Source organism: Cephus cinctus, unplaced genomic scaffold (assembly GCF_000341935.2).
Source record: "Cephus cinctus unplaced genomic scaffold, Ccin1 Ccin1_scaffold3262, whole genome shotgun sequence".
NCBI classification, from domain to species: Eukaryota; Metazoa; Arthropoda; class Insecta; order Hymenoptera; family Cephidae; genus Cephus; species Cephus cinctus.
In genome coordinates, this window is record NW_014334519.1 from 700 (window position 1) to 20209 (window position 19510).

The 19510-nt window shown below is 37.2% G+C and overlaps 2 protein-coding genes across 10 annotated transcripts; one reads left to right on the plus strand and one right to left on the minus strand.

Annotated features, from left to right (window-relative positions):
• The first annotated feature begins 285 nt into the window (after positions 1-285).
• Positions 286-4446, plus strand: LOC107274529 (syntaxin-6). Of its 2 annotated transcripts, XM_015753763.2 has the most exons (7): positions 295-728; positions 1218-1411; positions 1525-1619; positions 1719-1778; positions 2348-2580; positions 2655-2749; positions 4210-4446. In XM_015753763.2, the coding sequence occupies exons 1-7, from the start codon at positions 694-696 to the stop codon at positions 4284-4286; spliced, it is 789 nt and encodes a 262-aa protein (XP_015609249.1). In that variant the 5' UTR covers positions 295-693; the 3' UTR covers positions 4287-4446. The 2 variants fall into 2 exon arrangements, with proteins under 2 accessions (XP_015609248.1, XP_015609249.1); XM_015753762.2 differs by lacking the exon at positions 4210-4446 and having other exon boundaries at positions 286-728; positions 2655-3922.
• A 446-nt stretch (positions 4447-4892) lies between these two features.
• Positions 4893-18916, minus strand: LOC107274527 (laminin subunit gamma-1). 8 transcript variants are annotated; one of them, XM_015753760.2, is made up of 27 exons: positions 18782-18800; positions 18616-18677; positions 17345-17751; positions 15433-15694; positions 13596-13897; positions 13303-13508; positions 13050-13153; positions 10669-10857; positions 10379-10604; positions 10054-10310; positions 9785-9957; positions 9569-9701; positions 9259-9486; positions 8994-9182; positions 8733-8918; positions 8452-8654; positions 8147-8362; positions 7807-8077; positions 7563-7741; positions 7360-7490; positions 7175-7285; positions 6897-7095; positions 6569-6806; positions 6304-6479; positions 6051-6233; positions 5853-5970; positions 4893-5774 (listed from the first exon to the last, which is right to left on the minus strand). In XM_015753760.2, exons 3-27 carry the CDS (start codon positions 17498-17500, stop codon positions 5539-5541), a joined length of 4872 nt encoding a protein of 1623 aa, XP_015609246.1. In that variant the 5' UTR covers positions 17501-17751; positions 18616-18677; positions 18782-18800; the 3' UTR covers positions 4893-5538. The 8 variants fall into 8 exon arrangements, with proteins under 8 accessions (XP_015609246.1, XP_024947565.1, XP_024947561.1 ...); XM_025091797.1 differs by lacking the exon at positions 18616-18677 and having other exon boundaries at positions 18782-18916; XM_025091793.1 differs by having other exon boundaries at positions 18616-18906.
• Positions 18917-19510: the final 594 nt, after the last annotated feature.

The following is a 19510-nucleotide window of genomic DNA, read 5'->3' on the forward strand; positions in this document are numbered from 1 at the left end:
TGGTGAGTAGCGGAGAACCTCTGCGACACGGGTGGCAAGTTGGCACTTTCTTCAAAATGTCTTAAAAATATTTCAACAATAGGCTTTTTCAATAATTCTTGAGAAGTTCTAAAGTTCCCGGTCTTGTTCTAAGAGTTGCTTTGGGAACCAGTGGTGAGTAGCGGAGAACCTCTGCCCGCCAAGCTACGCATTCGTGTTTAAGTTTAGCTCGACTATGACGGGATTTGCATTGTCGACGGAGGCGTTGATCACAGAATCCTACTTCCAGACTTGCCGTTACGATTTAGCGGCATGATTTTGGTATCGCCTAAAACCGGAGCGTTGTGCATCTCTCTACTCATCTCTGTGGAAACTCACGCCACTGTCAAACCTACTCGTCTTTGGTAGTCTGTGGTAGTCTATTCAGAAATCGATAGCGCAGTGCCATCTAGAGTAAAAGTCATTGTCGCGCAAACGTCAAAATCGAATAAATAGTCGTCTGTAGCAGCGGTCGAGCAGACGTCACGATACTTATGACGGGGTGAGAATGGGGCGCGAGGAAGTGTCAATTTGATTATCGTTGGTCATCGACTTTCGGTGTGCGGGAATTGTGATTTAGCAACAAACCACCGATGGTTGTCAAATTACTGCCGGTGATATTCGTGGGTGCCTCAGGGCGGCGAGATAGGCCGCCTTTTTAATTTCAAGGGAGGAATGACGCTGGAGGATCCCTTCTTTGTCGTCAAGGAGTAAGTTTACAAAATGGGGCTTGAATTATCTTTACGTATTCAACGACATATCACCTTTGCCCTAGCCTTTCAGAGTATCAGATAATATAATTGACAAATTATATATTATCCAATTGTTACGGTCAAAGGATATTAAGGTCTTACCCTTATAGGTCAAGGAATTTTCTTGTATATACATATATATGTATACATCTATACGTCGCTAGTATAAGATTATAGCAATTCTTGCCGCGTGAAAACAATTTTACTTTATTGTTTTTATTTATTCTTTTTTATTTTAAATACGCAATTTCTTTATTACCTATTATAATTCTAACGTAGATATTTAATGTTATTCGTTTCTTTGCATGGGAATATCAAAACGCGATAACCCACAAATCTTCGTATTGTCTTCTATAAGTTGCATCATATAAACTTGTATATGGCGCATCTTCCAACGAATGGAGGCTTTTCAATTACATATATATAAGGAGGATCATTTTACTTTAGCGAGGTGTGCAAAGCTTTGAACAAGACTCGAGGATTGTATGGTCGTTGGACTGAGCTACAAGATGTTACGGTCGTTACTCCTACAATAGCTGGTCTTCCTGTTTCCCGCGAAGAGTTAGAATGGACAACCACTGAATTAAGAAACGCTCTTCGTTCGATCGAGTGGGATCTCGAGGATTTGGAAGATACGATCTATATCCTTTCCATATTTACTTTTGAAGAATTACGTTATACTTAGTCCTCGTTTTGTAGAAGAAAATAAGTATAAAATTGTATATTTTCTATTAACGCCTTGACCTCTTTGCACGTATCGTAGAGAAAAATCCCACGAAATTTAAAATTGACAACAAGGAGTTAACTATCCGGCGGAATTTTATCGAACAAACACGTGACGAAGTCAAGGTAAATGGGTTTACAAAAAGATATAGTGATAATAGATGAATTGTAAATTATAACGTGGTCGTGAATAAAATAAGAATTTCATTTGCCGTCGTTTTGCAGATTATGAAAGACAAGATGAACTTAAGCAGAGGACGAGACCGCGATCGTACCGCAAGACAGGTTTGTTTCATTTGAAGATCTTGTTATAGTAACTTTCCCTTGGGACAACATGTTATCGGTTGGTGAATAAATATTCGTTTATATGATAAGATAGAGGGTAAGAAGTCCAGGATAATGGTATTTACTACAATAACTTCAGCTAGTTGTATGATTTGTCAATCATTCAATTCATACGATCCGGTATTTTATGTTGCTAAAGAAGAGAGAGAGCCATCTGTGTCACAGATTATTATACTACATACTTCGTACTTACATCTTTCAAGTTAAAAACTTAAACTTCATAACCTAATATGGAACTGTCAAATATCCTAATAATTTTGAAGAACTATGACATGGATTATTTCAAATAGAAATTTTTATTTTATTTCGAAATCATTTCAGAAATCGTTGAAAGGATTATCATAATGGTGTACATGGTAATTTAAGTGGTTATAGAAATTATCTTTTCCAATGTTAAGAATGACAAGAGTTTTTGAGATGACTGTGAATCTGATTTTTGGTCTTATTTTAAAATGTATTATTAAATATGGAAAAATAGATTGTTTAAAGTTGTGGGTTTTATTGTGCAGCCACTTTTGGATAACAGCCCTGCCAGGGTTCCTGTCTCTCATGGCACAACAAAATATAGCAAGTTGGAAAATGAGATTGACAGTCCAAATCGACAATTTTTGGATGACACCTTGCTGCAGCAGAATAGCATGATGCATCAGCAAGATGAACAGTTGGATATGATTGGAGAGAGTATTGGAACTCTCAAAACAGTATCCCGCCAAATAAATTCTGAATTGGATGAACAGGCTGTGTATGTTTAATATAATTTTTTAGCAAAATTTCTTAGCATTCATTTAAATATAACTACTATACTCTAACTTTCAGTATGCTGGATGACTTTGGGAATGAGCTGGAAGTTACCGACTCAAAATTGGATGCAACTATGAAGAAAATGGCTAAGGTTCTCCACATGAGCAATGGTAATTATGATAACTACATTCCCGCTCCTACTACTTCTTCCTCTACTGTTGAGGAACTTGTTTCTAAACCATCTTCTCTTTCTTCTTTATCCACTACTTTGACTAATTGCTTTTTATGTTCTGGCGAATAATGTTTATAAGAATTATACAACATGATTCTTTGGAATATTATACATAGAGAATACTTATTTTAGACACGTTATGGTAAAAAGATTTTGAGATACACTGGCAATGCAGATACTACTTTCGTTTTAAGTTCTGTTTAACTATTCTTTAAAGAGAATCACATAGTACTCTGTTATTCAATTTACCGATACATGTTTTTGTTAAATTCTCTACGAATGCATTAACGTTATTAATTTAATTCAAGTGAGCTAATCGTATCTAGGAAGACAGATGAATTATGAAAATATTAAGAAAAAATTACACTATTAATATCCCAAAGCTAATATCTCCTCGTACTTCACTGTCGATACTCTAATGTCACAAAAACTGTTTCGCGCCTACTACTATTAATTTTTCAAAAAGGTGCAATCTCAGAGGAATATATATTGTTAAATAAATCTTATTCAAAGCTAAAATGATTCAAGAATATATTGAATTCATACAAATGTATGTAATTTAGTAAATGCTATATGAAACCTATGCCAAATTATTTATCAAACAGGGATAGGTATTTATGTCCAACAAACAGAAGTATCATGGACCAGTAATAAATGACGCTAGTTATTCTGTCAGTGATTATTAAATGCCAAATAGTTATTGAGTAATACATAACTTTTCAAAAGTCAATGACTCTCACAGAAGAAAACTTATTATGACTGTAAATAGACATACCTATGAACTATACCTCTTCAATCTGTAAAGCAGGCCTTGAAAAGTTCACCGGTTGACATTGTCTATAAGATGCGACTGCTACTCGAAGCAGACATTTATTGTTGAGGGAATTTGTGACGATATATTAACTTAGAAACTGTTGTAGCTGAGATGTGGAAACATTGTTTATATAACCATTAAGTAAACATTAATGTTACTTCTGTACGTCGATAAGAGAAATTTAACAATTAACAACAGTAGTGTGTAACTAACAAGAGAAACTAGTTCTCGTAATCGACCAGTTGTGATGATAGATTTGACCAATAAAATCTGAGATCTAGTTTACTCGTCAAAGTATCTGTGGTAATACCTTCGTTATTTCACAGGTAATTTAACGTAACACCCTTTAATTATTACAACATGATAATTCCACAAAAGGCTAAGTTTACAAATGTTCATTAAGTTTTCTCATAATTTAATGTTATACATTAGAACTCTTATTGAGAGACCAAATAACATCAATTTATCAAAAAGTTGTGCTTTCCTCCTTATCATCATACTGCAGCCATTAATAGAATATCAAAATAAAATGTTGAAATAGTTTTACAAGTGGCGCATGTGATGTTACTTTCCGTTTGTTTTAGATCGGAGACAATGGGTAGCCATAGGAGTGTTGACTGCTATATTGGTATTTCTAATTATTTTGTTTATAATTAAGTGAATCATTTAATTTCGCAAAATCGACGTAAGCGATTGATTCTCTTTTTTCTAGCATTTAATATAATCTAGTAAGTCAAATTTCATTATACCAGCATATTTATTTATTACGGTACTACTATTTTAACACCAATGAAAATAAACACTTATAGTTACTATATAAATGATCGTATCTTCTGTAATGGTCCCTTGCGCTAACTCAAAAGCCATTAAAGAATTTGCCAATGTAATATTTTTGCTTGGGTTAACATCTTCAACATAATGCATTGCTAGCACGGTATCAATTATACAATGCTTTCAGAATTAAAGAGATGCCTAGGTACTCACATTCTTTAAATAATTTCTTCAACTAGCACAATTACCTCTGTAACATTCTTCTTCGTTTTGCTTAGTAAATCTTCACCACTTCATCCTAAATCCCTTGTACAAATTTAACTATTTGATTAAGATCAAATAACGTCACGTGAGAAGAGATTATCATCTAATTGTACTATACCTGCTGATTGTATATTTAATGTTTTTGTTGAACCTTCAATTACGAAATGAATGTATCTTCAAGGAACTTGTGAAGTGCCAATATTTATATAGACGAATTCATACGATTCTGCAATACGTTAAAATTCTTTTATTCTAGTAATGTTCTCCGCTACACTTTGTACTACGCTAAACTATAAAAGTGTTCTATTATATTATTTTATATAAGTAAAAAAAAGCTTCGAAAAAATCGTTACGTTTCGTAACCTTGATACGACAAAATGATTAAATGACTCTACTGTAAAGCACTTTTTCTTCTGAGGTACGCACAGTCTCATGATTTGCCTCCTGAATATTTAGTAACATTTTTTATTAGCGTGCTTGCGAACTATCTGTTTTACGAAAAACTCTTAATCTTTGTAATCGGAATATAGAATCGCCGTTACTTTATCTGCACACGGTTATAAAAACGAATATATGATAGATAGCTGTTACACTGTTTCCTTATTACGACTTACGTAAACCGTTCATTTCAAAGTATGGCTAGCGATCAAACTGTTTCTATGATCAAAATCTTTGGTATAACGTTCATTGTATTGCAATCGTTTTGCACCATATTAATGTAGCTGAACCCCAAAGAACATGAAAACACTTTCTGTTTAACTGACACGTTAAATAAAATAATCTAGTTGTAAATGTACAAATAAAACAGTGTTATTAAAAGAATATTATTGGTACAAATTTGATGGTGCCGCGTTTATGTACGTAATAGATACATACATCTAGGGCTCTAAACGAACACGCTTATAGCAATCCGTTGGCAACGCTTTTTTAATATCTTCTATATTTTCAACTTCGATTCGAAGTCTGTTGACTTCATCTTCATAATTCTTGACCCATTGGGTCTGCAGATTTTTTGCATCCGTCAGCGCTCGAATTCTCTGATCCAAATTGGCAGCTTCTATTTCCTTTTCAGCAGCTTCCAATCGCTGCTCCAACGAATCCAACTGTTTTCCGTCTAATTAAAATTTCAATGTATTTTTAATTTTAATACTCTTTATATGAGGACGTTTTTTTTTATTGACAAACCACTTACCAATCTCTGGAAGTGCTTCGAGTTCTTTCATAATTTCTGCCACTTCAGCTAATGCTTTATCGACTTGTTGAGTTGCGAGCGTAACGTTTGTTTTTGTTTGTCCAATTTTATGATTTGCCTAAACAATTAAGGTTTCACGAATAAAATATTTTTTAACTTTATTCTGTATTATGGTATAATACAATTTTATGCACTTACATCACTTGTGGCGTTACCCTCTTGTGCTACTTGGTTTTCATATCGCTTCACTGCGGCTTCCGTTTCTGCTACTCTGACATGTAACTTCTCTGCTTCATTGCCTAAACTTAATGCTTCTAACTTTGTTCTATTAGCTTCTACTCTGATAGCATTTGCATTGGCACTTGCTATGTCGGCATTTATCTAGGAGCATGTCAAACAAAACGTTAAATACGATTTAAGACAGTCTATAGAAATACTCACTGATGCTTACCTGTGCATTTTTTGCAATATCTCGTGCATTGATAGCCTTGTCTTGGGCGCCATTTAGAATCTTTTGTGTTTCGACACTCTTCATACGCGATTCATCCACCAATTCCTTAATTTCATTGATACCTAGAAGTGCCTCTTGAGCCTTGATTTTTTCTCGTTGTACTTCAGCATCAAATTCTAAATCGAAATTGATTATACTTTAGCAAACATTCTAACAGGATTACATTGACGGTAGTAATTGATATTTATAAAAAAATTAAACATACCGCTTAACTTTTCCAAAGTTTCCTGAGCTTCTTTCAAAGTCTGATCTCCACGTTTTACAGCATCATTTGCTTTCTCATTAGCCTTGTCAACCTCAGCCAGCAATTCGGCAGTTGCTGCTTGCTGATCTTGAGCTCGGATTAATAGATCGTCGGTTTTCCTAACTTTCTCAGTCATTTCATAAATCAGACCGTCATTTTCCTGAAGTAGCAGTTGAGCCTCCTCCTTTATTCTTAAGCCCTATGATTTTAAACACATCATAGGAATACCTTTGGAATATATCTAATAAACAGTGACAATAAGACTAATAATAAAATTAATAATATTTACCTCAATACTAACTGCTTCTACTTTCTTTTGCAAATCCTCGATATCTATTGACGGGACAGCTACATTGAGTAATAATATATTTAAAGATTCTTGCAAAACAGCTGCGGACTTTTCTGCTGCTATGTTACTAAGATCTTTAACTTCAGTTAGACGTTCAGACAAAAGTATCAGCTCATTTTCCAAAGACTTAATTTCGTCGCTGAAAAAATTGAATAAATAGTAATATTCTACATTATATTAAATAACTTTTACTTATACATTAAAGTATAAAGTGATACCTGATGTTCGAATATTTTGAAATTGTCATCTTTGCCAAATCATAAGCCTCTATCGTGGTATTGCGAACTCCTTCCGCCAGAACCTGAATCTTTTTCGCCTCATTGGTATTTCTAAAGAAAAAAGATAACATTAAGATGAAAAAAAAATAAGATTGCGAGAAAGATATATTATCAAATTTACGTACACGTCTGCAAGTATTCGAGCTTCCTGAGCAATTTCAGTCATTTGCTGATTCTGTTGGCCAACTTGTTCAGCATGTTTTCTAGCATCTGCCAGTGCAGTAGCGCCATCAATTGCCAAATAACTCTCAGCTTCCTAATTCGCATTCATAATATTAATATAAAAAAATTTACAAATCAACTTTTTTTTTAACGATTCTAAACTCACAGCCAATTGTTCGTGTATTTTATCCAATACTTTTTCTGCCTCGTCAATACTCAATAACCCTTCCTGAGTGGTAGCCCCTGCATCTTCAGCAGTCGATACAACATTTTCTAATGTCTCTTCTATTTCATTAAGCTGTTCATTTAGCTCGCCCAGTTGTTCGACCAGAGTTTTGTTCTCATCTATTAACATAAACCCATGAATATTATTCAAGTCAAAAATGTATAAATAATTCATCAAAACTTACTTCCAGATCCTTGTTTAGCTATCTGCAACAACGTGTTCACTCTATTCTGAACGTTTTTCAGTTCTTTCTCAAAATCAGTATCCTTTATCACTGTGGGACTACTGTTAATTTTCCTCAAAGTTTCTTCCAATTCAGCTAAACGTCTTCTATGTGCATTTGTAGCATCTTGCACAAGATTGTAACACGGTGGACAATCTACACAACCATCTTGCCTGTTATGCTTATTTTCTTTGCACCTATCGCACTTTCTTCCTTCTACGTTGGTCAGACACTAAAATATTTTTTAATTGTAAATAATGTCAAGTGCATTAATCCAAATTTCAAATAGATTTATACTCACAGGACACTGTCCATAGGCATCGCACTGTAAGTCTTGTGATCCAATTTCGTCACACTCACAAGATTTACAACCTTCGCGACTAAATCCATATTGAAGTGGACGACAAACGTCACATCTCTGTCCAGTTACTCCTGGTCTACATTGACATTGTCCAGTAATGACATCACAGGTACGATTGTACGATCCTTCAGGATCACAGTTACACGCGGTACATCCCTTGAAAGAGTTTATAAGGTTACTGATACTTTTTCTATAACAGTTGTAGACAAATTTAGTATTGTTAAACAAAAAGATAAGATAAATACCTCCCCACTGTTTATTTGGTAATACCCATCTTCGCACTTGTCACAATTTCTACCAATTACATGTGGCTTGCATGAACAGTGTCCACTAATTTGTTGACACGGTGCAACACTTCCATCTTCTAACTCAAGAGTGCCTGCTGCATAACATTGACACAACTTGCATCCATCTTCCTTGCGCTCAGATAAAGCGTCTCCGTAATATCCTATGAAGTAGATACACGTGACAATTTTGTTTTATCCACCAAACAGTCAGTATACAGTGAACAAGATATATCACGTACCTGACAAGCATTCCTCGCAATGAAATCCAGCAGTATTATTCACGCACTTCAAACATTCTCCAGTTTCGTGATTACAATTTCGAATAGCATTCAAATCGATGTTATTATTGCACTCACAAGGTCGACATGCAATGCCTAATTCAGGATTTCCAAAGAAACCATCCGAGCACATTTCACACCTGGCACCTATTAAATACATAATATTTTTTTATAGTATACAAATGACAAGTGGGTTGATTATTTCTTGTTTTTGGTACATACCTGTCCGACCCACAGGACATGCTAGACAAATTGGATCAGGACTGTTACCCAATAGAGTACATGGTCCATTGTCTGGACATGGACACGGTTTACAATCGTTAGGTGTTCCCTTCAACGGATAACCATAGTATCCGCGACTACAGTATTCACAGTTATCACCAGCGGTGTTATGTTGGCAAATACATTGACCTACAGCCGATATTCAGTATTAAGATTATAGAGAGATTGTAAGGAACATTTTATAAATGTAATAGTTATTAAGTACCAGTTTCAGCCTCGCAAATGTCAGCGTGACCGTTGCAGTTGCATGGTACGCAAAGTGCGAATGGTCCTCCGCCGTTTGAATGATCATGATGAAAACCAGGTGCGCAAGATTCGCAAAACTGTCCTACATAACCATGTGGACATTGGCAGTGTTCCACCCAGTCTGCAGGTTCTCCTGCGGCACCTCGACGCGCTGTTTCCAAGTGAACGTCGTCCAGGAATCCTCTACCTGTAAAACCAGATAAAAATATAATCATTGAAAATCACAAAGGTATCTGTTTCTAAGATGTAAGACATTAAACTTTTTTTACCTTGGTGAGTGTACGTTCCACGGATTTTGATAGCAGTCAAATTTGACAGAATTGATATAAATTCTCTTGCTGATAATCTTGGCTCCCATTCGTAATCTACATGTTCGTGTAATCTGAACTTATACTCTTGAGCCTGTAAAGTAACAATGTACGTTATATTAGACATCAAATCCACGATTACAATAATTTAACGAAATATAAAATAAACACACGTACAGTTATTGTCGGCATTCTGTTTCCTTGGCCGAAAATTGGCTGTGTTATTTGCTTTCCATTTGACCCTATAAGAATGATGTCGCGAGCTGTAGGAACCGGTCCGGTTTCTCCGATTCTCAAAGTAAAGGATAAATCTTGATTATAAGATGCTCGTTGATCGCCCAGGAATCTGTCTATAAAATATAAAAATGACAATTAGAAATTCTACGAAATTCAAAAAGATAATTGAACTAGTTGTATATTATAGTAAGGATACAATAATTACATACCTGGTGCTACGAAATAGACATTGTCACGATCAGGTGCTGTTACCGATATAGTTTGAGTAACAGGATCGTAATGCGGTTGGAAAGAATTTCCAGCAACATCTGCAGACCACTTTTCAGTTCCTCTTACAAACAAACTCTCAATCGCAACTTTAGCGTAGCCTGATGCTGGGGTGCACACGGACGAATGTCCATAGCAGAAGCAAGGTGTACAACCAAATTCATTTTCAGAGGCAAGATTAAAGTATCCTGGTCGACATCTGTACACAAAAAATATAACTAAATATTTGTTTTCTTTCCTAATTCTACATTCGCCATCTATACGTACTCTCTGCAACGTTTTCCCTCCACATTTTCCTTACAGGCACAAACTCCTGTCTCTGAGTCACAACTCGGCGTGTTATCGTATGATCCTGGAACACTGCACTCGCAAGACGTGCATCCCAATGATCCAAAATTGTAATGGTTTTGTGCACAACGATCACACTTGTCCCCAGTAACGCCTGGTTTGCATTGGCACTTTCCTTCGCTGTTGCACTGAAGACTTCTTGATCCTATGGACACAGATTTGACATCAATTACAGAATACAATTTATTTATCCATCAAAGTTAACATACCCGTTTCAACGCAATTACAGGGCACACAATAATCGTCTTCGCGTCGCTGATAGAAATTCTCGCGACAGTATTCACAATTAACTCCGTCACGATTGTCATTGCAATCGAGACAGTGTCCACCGTGACCCGTTGCCTTGTAGAGTTCCTTATCGAAATAACATCTGTCCGAATATCCATTGCAGTTACAGGCTAAAACACAGAACAATAATGAAGGATAAGTTTTCAACATAAATTATGATACACATAATTATTCTCTCATTTCCAATAAATAATTCCAATTGCACTATAGTGGATCACTCACTAGATTCTGAGTACCAAGAAAATCTACGATCCCAACGATGCGACGTGCTAACGTAATTTATTAACGTGAGTAAACTCACTAATTTAATCGTTAATGGCATTACGTTAATTAATTAAATTACTCCAGATAAATTCATCAAAAACGTTATCCGAGTCTCGAAGAGAGGATGAATCTACATAATTAAAATTTTTCAAAACCTATAGACAATTTTGCAGGATATTTAAAATTTAAACGGTGATTTAAAAATATCTCCAGACTATCTCGTCTAATGGTATTTCGAGTACTGAGCTCAGGATACAGAAAGGAGCATCATACTCGTACGCGAACAATCCCCACTTGAAAGCAAACAAGCAGCGAACGTAGAAGGTAAAGCTGGTTAGGTAATGCCGACGTGAACACCGTGCACGTCTTTACAGGGCGATCAAAAAGACAACGTCCAAGTTCCAGATACGCGAGAGAGATGATCCTTAAAATGAAAGAGGCTCTAGGAGTGGCAGCGTGCGTAAGCCCAGTATCCAAGACATAAGTTTCGTTTTGCGTTCCGGCGTAAGAGCCAATAAAATTAAAAGTAAGAAACTAAGTAGTCTCGAAGAAAAAAAAATTCTTCGACCCATTAAGACTGGCTAATTCTCTTTTATATAAATTCCTCTTCGTTCCATTACTTGGAAATGGGTCTTCGCTCCATATTCAGTAAGGAATCCTTGTGCCACGAGGATGTATTAAGGAGTGGCAGAAAAATCGTACTTCACAGAGAAATCAGTATTCACTTTTTGATCAAATAAATAAACATCCTTAGCCTCAGAGTGGTACTGATTTACCGGGCTGTGCTTTGATCTCGTATTAACGAAGGTCGAGCGCTTGTTTCGTGGCACCGTGTATAGAAACGTGAGAAGTGAGTCTTTGAAAAGCAGGTTTCTCGAGTCCCACCTACTCATTGCCCAGGGCACTGGCCCTTAAACATATCCTTCCGCCTTTTATGTAACCTAGTAACACAAGAAGTTCATGCAGATCTTGCACAAAGATCCACGAGAACTGTACCACTTGTACCATTTTGCAAATTGTTATCATTTGTATTTAAATCCTTGGCGATAACGACAAATGTGAAAAAGCAAGTATTTTAAGCTCTGAATACAATGTCCAGAAATGCTGAAGAAATTTATCAAGGCATTACGGCGAATAGGATATAACCCATAAATCACTCTTTGGTAATAAGACGTGACTGCATTCCGCAGTTTCTCCGTACACTCTTCTTCCAGTACCGTATCGAAAGGTCAATGAGTAAGCGGCCCTTTAAAATAATCACCGGTAACCATATCGAATCTCACGGACACCCCATAGAATCAGGTTCGCTATATGCCAGAAAGAAAGAACACGTATGCAAGATGCGTAGCGGCGGCGTCCACAAAGAAATTGGCTTGCCGCAAATGGAAGGGAATCCTTTTATTTTATTAGTCACCATAACCATGGGGTTCCCTTTGTCAATATCTTCAAGGTATTCTCTACCAAGACCATTGCACTTGTAAATACGTAAGCTTGATCCTCCATGATACGTAAGAATACTCCAAGGACACAGTTGGGGGCGAGCATAATTCAAGAAGCGATCAATTCCTGCGAACTGGTTGGTCCATATGTGTACTGGAAATAAACTCCACGTATGCTTATGGGAAAATACGTATCAGCTGAGGGCAGACTCAAGGAATATAACGCATGAGCAAATGTTTTGCGAGCGTCGCGACCTGCATGTTTATACAGAGACCCCACCTACCAAAGTGTACAGTATACGTAGCTATTCCAGCCTCTTGGTCAACGCCATATTAGGCAGTGTCTCACAATGGGGTTCTAAGCCAGCGAAGCGTGACTGCCGTCCAGGTAAAATAATAGACAGATAAAAGCAAACGTCTCGCCTCGGTAAGGAGATCAAAAGTAGTAAGGCCGTTTCTGTGTGACTCCTAAACCTGGTCAGTGCTGTTAATATTTTCAAAATCATTCTTTGTATATGATCCTTGTTATGGCTATTAAACTAAAGTACTTCCATGGTTGTTAATATTGATAAGAGCTATTTATGAATAAAGATACTCACGCTGACATTCGTGTGCATCCTTGGTTGTAGCTCGTCCCCAGGGTGCGTCGTTATAAAATGGCAAACATTCATTGCAGTCAGGACCAGCTGTATTGTGCTCGCAGCTATGAAAGATCAACGAAGTTAGTCATTGCTGATTTATAAAAACTTGAAGTCTGTGAATCTTATACTATATCTTTGTCCTCTTAGAATCTTTACTATCACTCAGCTGATTGCTTGAGGATACATCTGATTGATTAATGAGAAAGCTAACCGGCATACAAGTCGAGTCCTTCCATCAACACTGGTACTGTTCACGCATTCTCCAGCATGGCCATTGCAGGCACAACGTGCACCAACAGCCACATCAGCTATGGCGTAATAATAGGTTTTCAATACTTGGTCATCGCCAAAGACTTCATCACCGAAAGTGTTGAGTCTGTCTAGGGTGATCCTCAGGTCAGTAGCCTGTACCCATTCCTGAAGGAATAATAAAAATCCATGAATATTACAGACCGTTCGAAAAATCTAAATAATACTTTTTTATTTTTCAGTATTAGGCCATACCTGTAGCTCTGGATTGGACTCAAAGTTGTATGCAGAAGGTCGACCCTCCAGAGTGGAGAATGCAACGGCTCCCTTCGACAAAGGTGATATATCCGAATACTCAGACGTGCACAATACACGAGTATCATCTCCACGAGTAGTTTCCTTAAAATCAGGCAATCCATAAGTATCTCTGCACGTGGCAGAATAAAACTGATAAGGCTGCCAAGGTGACTTTTCATTCTTCCTCTTGTAGATGCCCCAGCTCTCAGGACGTGGAGATTCAAACAGCACTCGAACATAGGTAATATCGAAGGTCTTTCCTGCGGTATAAATAATACAATTAATCAATACAGTACATAGAATACAGTACATACAATTAATCAATACAGTACAATATAGATCATATAATTAACGTGATATAAAAATCCTTGCAGAGTCTCGTAATCGCGTTACGCCACTGCAATACCGTGAAGCCGCAGGGTTGCAGCAGCCGTATCCCTTATGAATGGACATGTGGCTCGCAGCCGTTGAGGTTAACTACTATGCATATACAAGAGTGCTTTCATCGTTGAGATAATCATCTTAAAAAGACTTAAAAATCTATCTCTGAACGTTGGAAAGATTATCCATCTCTCTATTGAATTAATCTAGGGATTTTCTTTTAGGCTGCAGATATACTGCATTCTTGCACCTTCTGCCACAAAGTCAACACAGAACCTGTGCATTCGAGCGCATAACGATCCACGTCGAGATAATCATCTCCAAAAATTCAACCGATCAGCCTATGGAGGCTGGAAGATTTATTCCTGTCTTGAATTCGATTTGCCTTTTGTGCTTTATCAGTTTCCCCATGACAATTTCGCTTCTTGTGACTGGTCGGATCTTGACTGGTTAAATGATTTTACGAGATAGAAGAGCAATAGAACTGCTAATTGCATATAACTAGACTTTAATAATAGATTCGATAGTCTAATGCTCCATGCTGAACCATCTAACAGATGCTGTTAAGACTATTAAGCGTTGCTTCACGACGCGTAACGGAATCGCTAATTAACAAATCGTACAAGCTACCTGGCCTGAGTTTATGTATTCAAACCAGTTCCCAGTACGTTTATGAGCATCGGTATGTCTGGGGATCTTTATTCTTCTCAATTTTCTTACCAGCCACTATTCCGTGGGCGTTTTATACTCAGAATTTAATTCTTCGACTTGGTAGAAGTCTACACGTTACGCTCGCTTCGAGCACTGATTTCTGATCAAGATAAATTTTATTATTTCTTAATAAAATTAATTAGCGCTTAACATATAATTATGGTGAATACTCAAATAATTTTTTTGATCGTGATAAATATATTATTTTGAAAAATAAATTACGCGTCGCTTCTCTTGAATTTATATGTGATAATAAAATGCCAATATAGTCTAATCAAATTATCACAGCTATTATTCGCGTATCAAGAGATAATATTTGTTGTTATATAATCTGCAGAGACTCCATAGACAACTTATATTTGCCATAAACGTACGGGTAATCGTTATAATAAAAATTATCAACTCGCTCGGAAGTCCCGATAGTCAGTACAGTTCAAAAGTTCATCGTGGGCACCCTTTCTCGAGGCTCTTAATGAATGGGGCACTCTTCTTCAGCGTATTCACGAACACGCGAGTGTTTATTATCTATTTCGAATAATCTGACCTAATGAGGAATCAGGCTGAGACATTCCCATTTCGCTGGATTCGATAGAGATTCCTCCTGATATTACAGAGCTATATTATATCAAGTACTTAAACTTATGATTTTAAATCTTATTATGAATGAAAATGAATATTAAATTCTAATACGATGAAAACGTACCAAGATGAAGTGTCAGGTTGACCTGGTTTGGATATTCGATTCCTTCGTACATAGTTTCAGACTGCCACCATGTTGCATTGTCATTGTTATCCCGGTCGGTTAAAAAGGATGCTGGATGATCTCCAAATCGACAATAAGTACAGGACTTTTTTTGTACTCTCGTCTGCTTACAATATTCTATTGGCACGTTATCTTGTCCACACGTGTTTGTCGCTTCCATGAGGACATAGTATGCTGCATTTATAAACGGTGGTATACACCTCTGAAACACATTGAAATCTACTACTCACTACTCGCTTTTCTAGTTGAGCATTACCTTTGCTTGTTTACGAGCGGCTCTCTGTTATTTCAAAATACTTATTCATACATCCGTTTTGTGCTGTATCTAATCTAAAATGCATGCAGCTACTTCAATAGCAGTACAAAGTCAATAAAGAAATTAAGTGCAGTGTTGCAATTCATATGAAAAAAGTCCTAATGTATCGGGGTCGTATTATTTTATTCTTCATTTCCGTTAAAAACATCCACGGGGATTCCCCGATTTGAATAAGGCGCCTTGCGAAACGCACGTTCCGCGAGAAAATTATGTCTTACGTCAGACGGGGAATCACAGTATCGATGTATCTCGATACCACGTAATCGCTGATCGAACGAGTAGCATTCGATTGCGCGGGAAAATTTACAGCGAATATATACACAACTAGAATACATGCAACATAATTTAAATTTTACTTAAGACAGATAAATAAAAAATGCCGAGAATTAATGAAGTCAACCGAGAGTTTAGAATTATGAAATTTTTGGAGGCTGATATTATTCGATAATTCTATGATCCAGATTTACTTTGAGAAATTTTTGTCCAATAGTCAAATAAGATATGAATAGAAAAAACCGGTACTTTTTTTGAAATTCCAGAGTGCCGTGTCTAATCTTGGTTTGCAGGAATAATGATAATGGCCTACCCATAGTCACATAAGCAGCCTTAAAACTCTGCCACTAAGGATTTAGAGCTTAGATGAGTTCCAAATGTTCTAGTAGACCTTAGGTTGGTATTACTGTGAAGTACAAGCAGGTAGCAATGCTGAATTGTACCCATTGAAAAACAAACGGCTGTCCCTAAAGCTTTTCAGGAAGCATTGAATATTCCCTGGAAATTCATGCAGATGTTCGGCGCTCGTCTGGCAAGCAGGAATACGTGAACCAAGTTGAGACGTTAAAGTTGAAATAAAATACAGACTGGTAAAAATATTTATCGTACACAGTCTGTCCCAAATATGAAAATTTTCAATGGATTTCTACAAACATATCTCTAGCCTACTTTATCATTCCCACACTATCATCGAAAGTTCAAGTAACTTCAAATCTCATGATAACCCTCAACCCTACGTCCCTACCAAAACCAAAAGTAAGTCGTCTAAAAATAATCTCACTCCTTTCCATGTGTCTATGCGAGCGACGTGAGTTTAGGCCGGCATAAACGCGCTGCATCTAAAAACATCTTAAATAAATAATTGACATTATTGTATGAAATTATCACGAGTGTATTTCTTTTTTTTTTCTATTCGTTTTCCTCTAGTTTTCAGTCGTGACGTTATCATCGATAACGATATCGTCCCCTACGAAATGTTCTCTCGCATTATTCAATTTCTTCAGCTACCATACAAGATTAATCTACAGCTTCTACATTACTGGAACCTGTATCTCAACATTTGCTTGGTATCGGCCAGTTCTTCGTATCAGAAGAATTTACATGGTTTAGTATTACCCGCTGAACGCAAGACTCGACATGCACGATATAGAGTAAAAAAAATCAAGCCGTTTGTGAGCTGCAGAAATATACAATACGAAACTAGTATAAGTATTACATTAAAAACCATTATATGTACATGCCTTGTCAAATTATAAAACTAACCTGTGCTCGTCCACGTTCGTCATAGCATCTGTCGTCGCCTCTATTCTGCGGTATCCTGTTGAATTGTTCATCGGGCGTTGGATCGGGCTCAGCAAAAATGCTGGCGAAACACACAAAAGCTACTAGCAAGACTCTCAGCATGATTCCGCAGTACATTTTTGTAGTGTTCAAACAAAAAACGAAGAATGCCTGATGAACTAAGTCAGACTTAATTCACTTTTTCTATTGTGTCAATGATCACCGTACACGCACTCGCGAATAACACTGAAGACGACACTTTCCCGATTTATTTTCTCGGGTCTCCCAGCACTATTTCCAATCCATCCGTCCTGAAGCTGCTGTGCGAAGTAATTTCGAGTTTACTGTCGGGGCCACATTCCGCAGGGCAACCACGAGCCTCCTCTTATCTGGCAGAGTTCATTAATCTTTGATTAAATTGGCTATTTAGGTGAGTTGTAACAATCGGATACATTGACAGATCTTTGCATCTTTTTGTCACACACACATATAACATAGGTTAAACGTATAACTGTTTTGAAAACGCGAAAAGAATCGTTATGCTTTCACAGCGTTATGCCCAATACACAAAGAAAAAGTTACTAAAGAATGATTCAGATCCGTTAAGAAAAGATAAGAGAAGTTTTTTGTAGTAAAAATAATACATCCATAGCTGTTAACTGATAAAATAAATATATATTGACTTTCCAATATTTAATACTATCTCAAAACTGTAGAAATTCACATCCTCCCTTCGTGCTGATACAAATTTAAAACATTCCAAAGTACATTTCCGTTCCGCAGAGACAACGAATGATCTACGATCAGTAATACCAACATAACCGTCTATAGATCGAGCATAAGCATAAGTTGGTAAGAATAAAGGGTCTATTCCCGATATACTTTTAAGCACCCCAGAACGTCAAGTCTACGATATATATTTCTCAAGTGAAATTTTTCGAACTCGTCTAAAAGAAAATAGCACCCAAATAACGCTCACTTCTTGTTCCTTATACCTTCACGCAATAGCCAAGCTCTACCAAATCCAATATACACGGACAGACTGTACTTCTCACGTTGAAATAAGAAACAAGAAAAGCGCTTGACTCTGGTGCAGCTATTTCGAAGTTCCAAGTCTCGGAGCGTCCCTGCACTCGGGACAGGGCGCCGAGAAACTAAGGACAACGCGAGTCACGAAAGAGCTTGCTCACGAGAGTAAAATATATATATACATGCATACAGATGTAAGAGGATCTATATATATATATACATACAAATACACATATATTTCCAAGATAGATCCTCGAGATCGTTTCTTCAACGTGTTACGCGCCGGCTGGAAAAGAAAGACCGGGTGCGCCCGTGTACCTAGTAAACAGTGTAAATGCACCACCAAGCAAAATATTTAAGACTATAGAGTCGTCGTCACGAAGCACTCACACACTTCCTCCGCCTAGCAGGCTACAACTGGGGCCCAGCCTCGAGACTGGAGAGCCCGGCTCTGCCTCTCTCACCCACTTGAGTCTCGGCTCCACTCTTGCCTCTCGACTCTTCCGATTGAAAAACCTTAACTCCCGGCTGGTGCTACTCACAGACGCACCAACCCTCGCTCGCAGCTAACGCCTCTCGCTTTACTCTCTCTCTTTCTCTCTCCCTCCTGCTCTTTATCTACTGTCTCTTTTTTCTCTCTTACTTCCCTCGTGGAAAATCTTCAACGCTGATTAACAACTCTTCACGGCCCAATTCTTTCTTCTCATTATTTTGACATAGGGAAGAATTTCTTGGTCGATAGAGGAAAATTCATTTTTTGAAATATATTTCACTGTTTGGTAAATTAATTACGGTGGTAGCATTTCTGGGGATTTTTTTTGAGTCCTAGGATGATTGGTGGGATGTAGGTTTTATTTAGGAATGTGTTAAGGAGAAACTGCTATGGATGGTATTATACGCATGGTTGTTTGGGGTGTATGATTTTTAGAATTTTCTTTTAAAAACTGAGGCACTAGCTTCGGCAGAAATGTTACAGAGATAGGATGGGGAGGTAGAGGTCGGATGTGCCTCGCGACATGTGATACAGATATCTCTTTACCCGGAAACGCCGTGTGATACCATGAAACCACCCACGTGCCTAAGAATCGTCCTATCTTCCAAAGTTCAGTAGCATCGTCT

Bases quoted from the DNA above. Each gene is read 5' to 3' on its own strand.
- LOC107274527 (XM_025091797.1), bottom strand. From the start codon at position 17,500: ATGTACTGCGGAATCATGCTGAGAGTCTTGCTAGTAGCTTTTGTGTGT. The intron at 10,605-10,668 runs GTATGTTAACTT...CTGTGTCCATAG, and splicing joins CTGTAATTGCGTTGAAACGG to GATCAAGAAGTCTTCAGTGC. The intron at 10,311-10,378 runs GTACGTATAGAT...TTTTGTGTACAG, and splicing joins GAGGGAAAACGTTGCAGAGA to ATGTCGACCAGGATACTTTA.
- LOC107274529 (XM_015753762.2), top strand. From the start codon at position 694: ATGACGCTGGAGGATCCCTTCTTTGTCGTCAAGGA. The intron at 1,620-1,718 runs GTAAATGGGTTT...GTCGTTTTGCAG, and splicing joins AAACACGTGACGAAGTCAAG to ATTATGAAAGACAAGATGAA. The intron at 2,581-2,654 runs GTATGTTTAATA...TCTAACTTTCAG, and splicing joins GAATTGGATGAACAGGCTGT to TATGCTGGATGACTTTGGGA.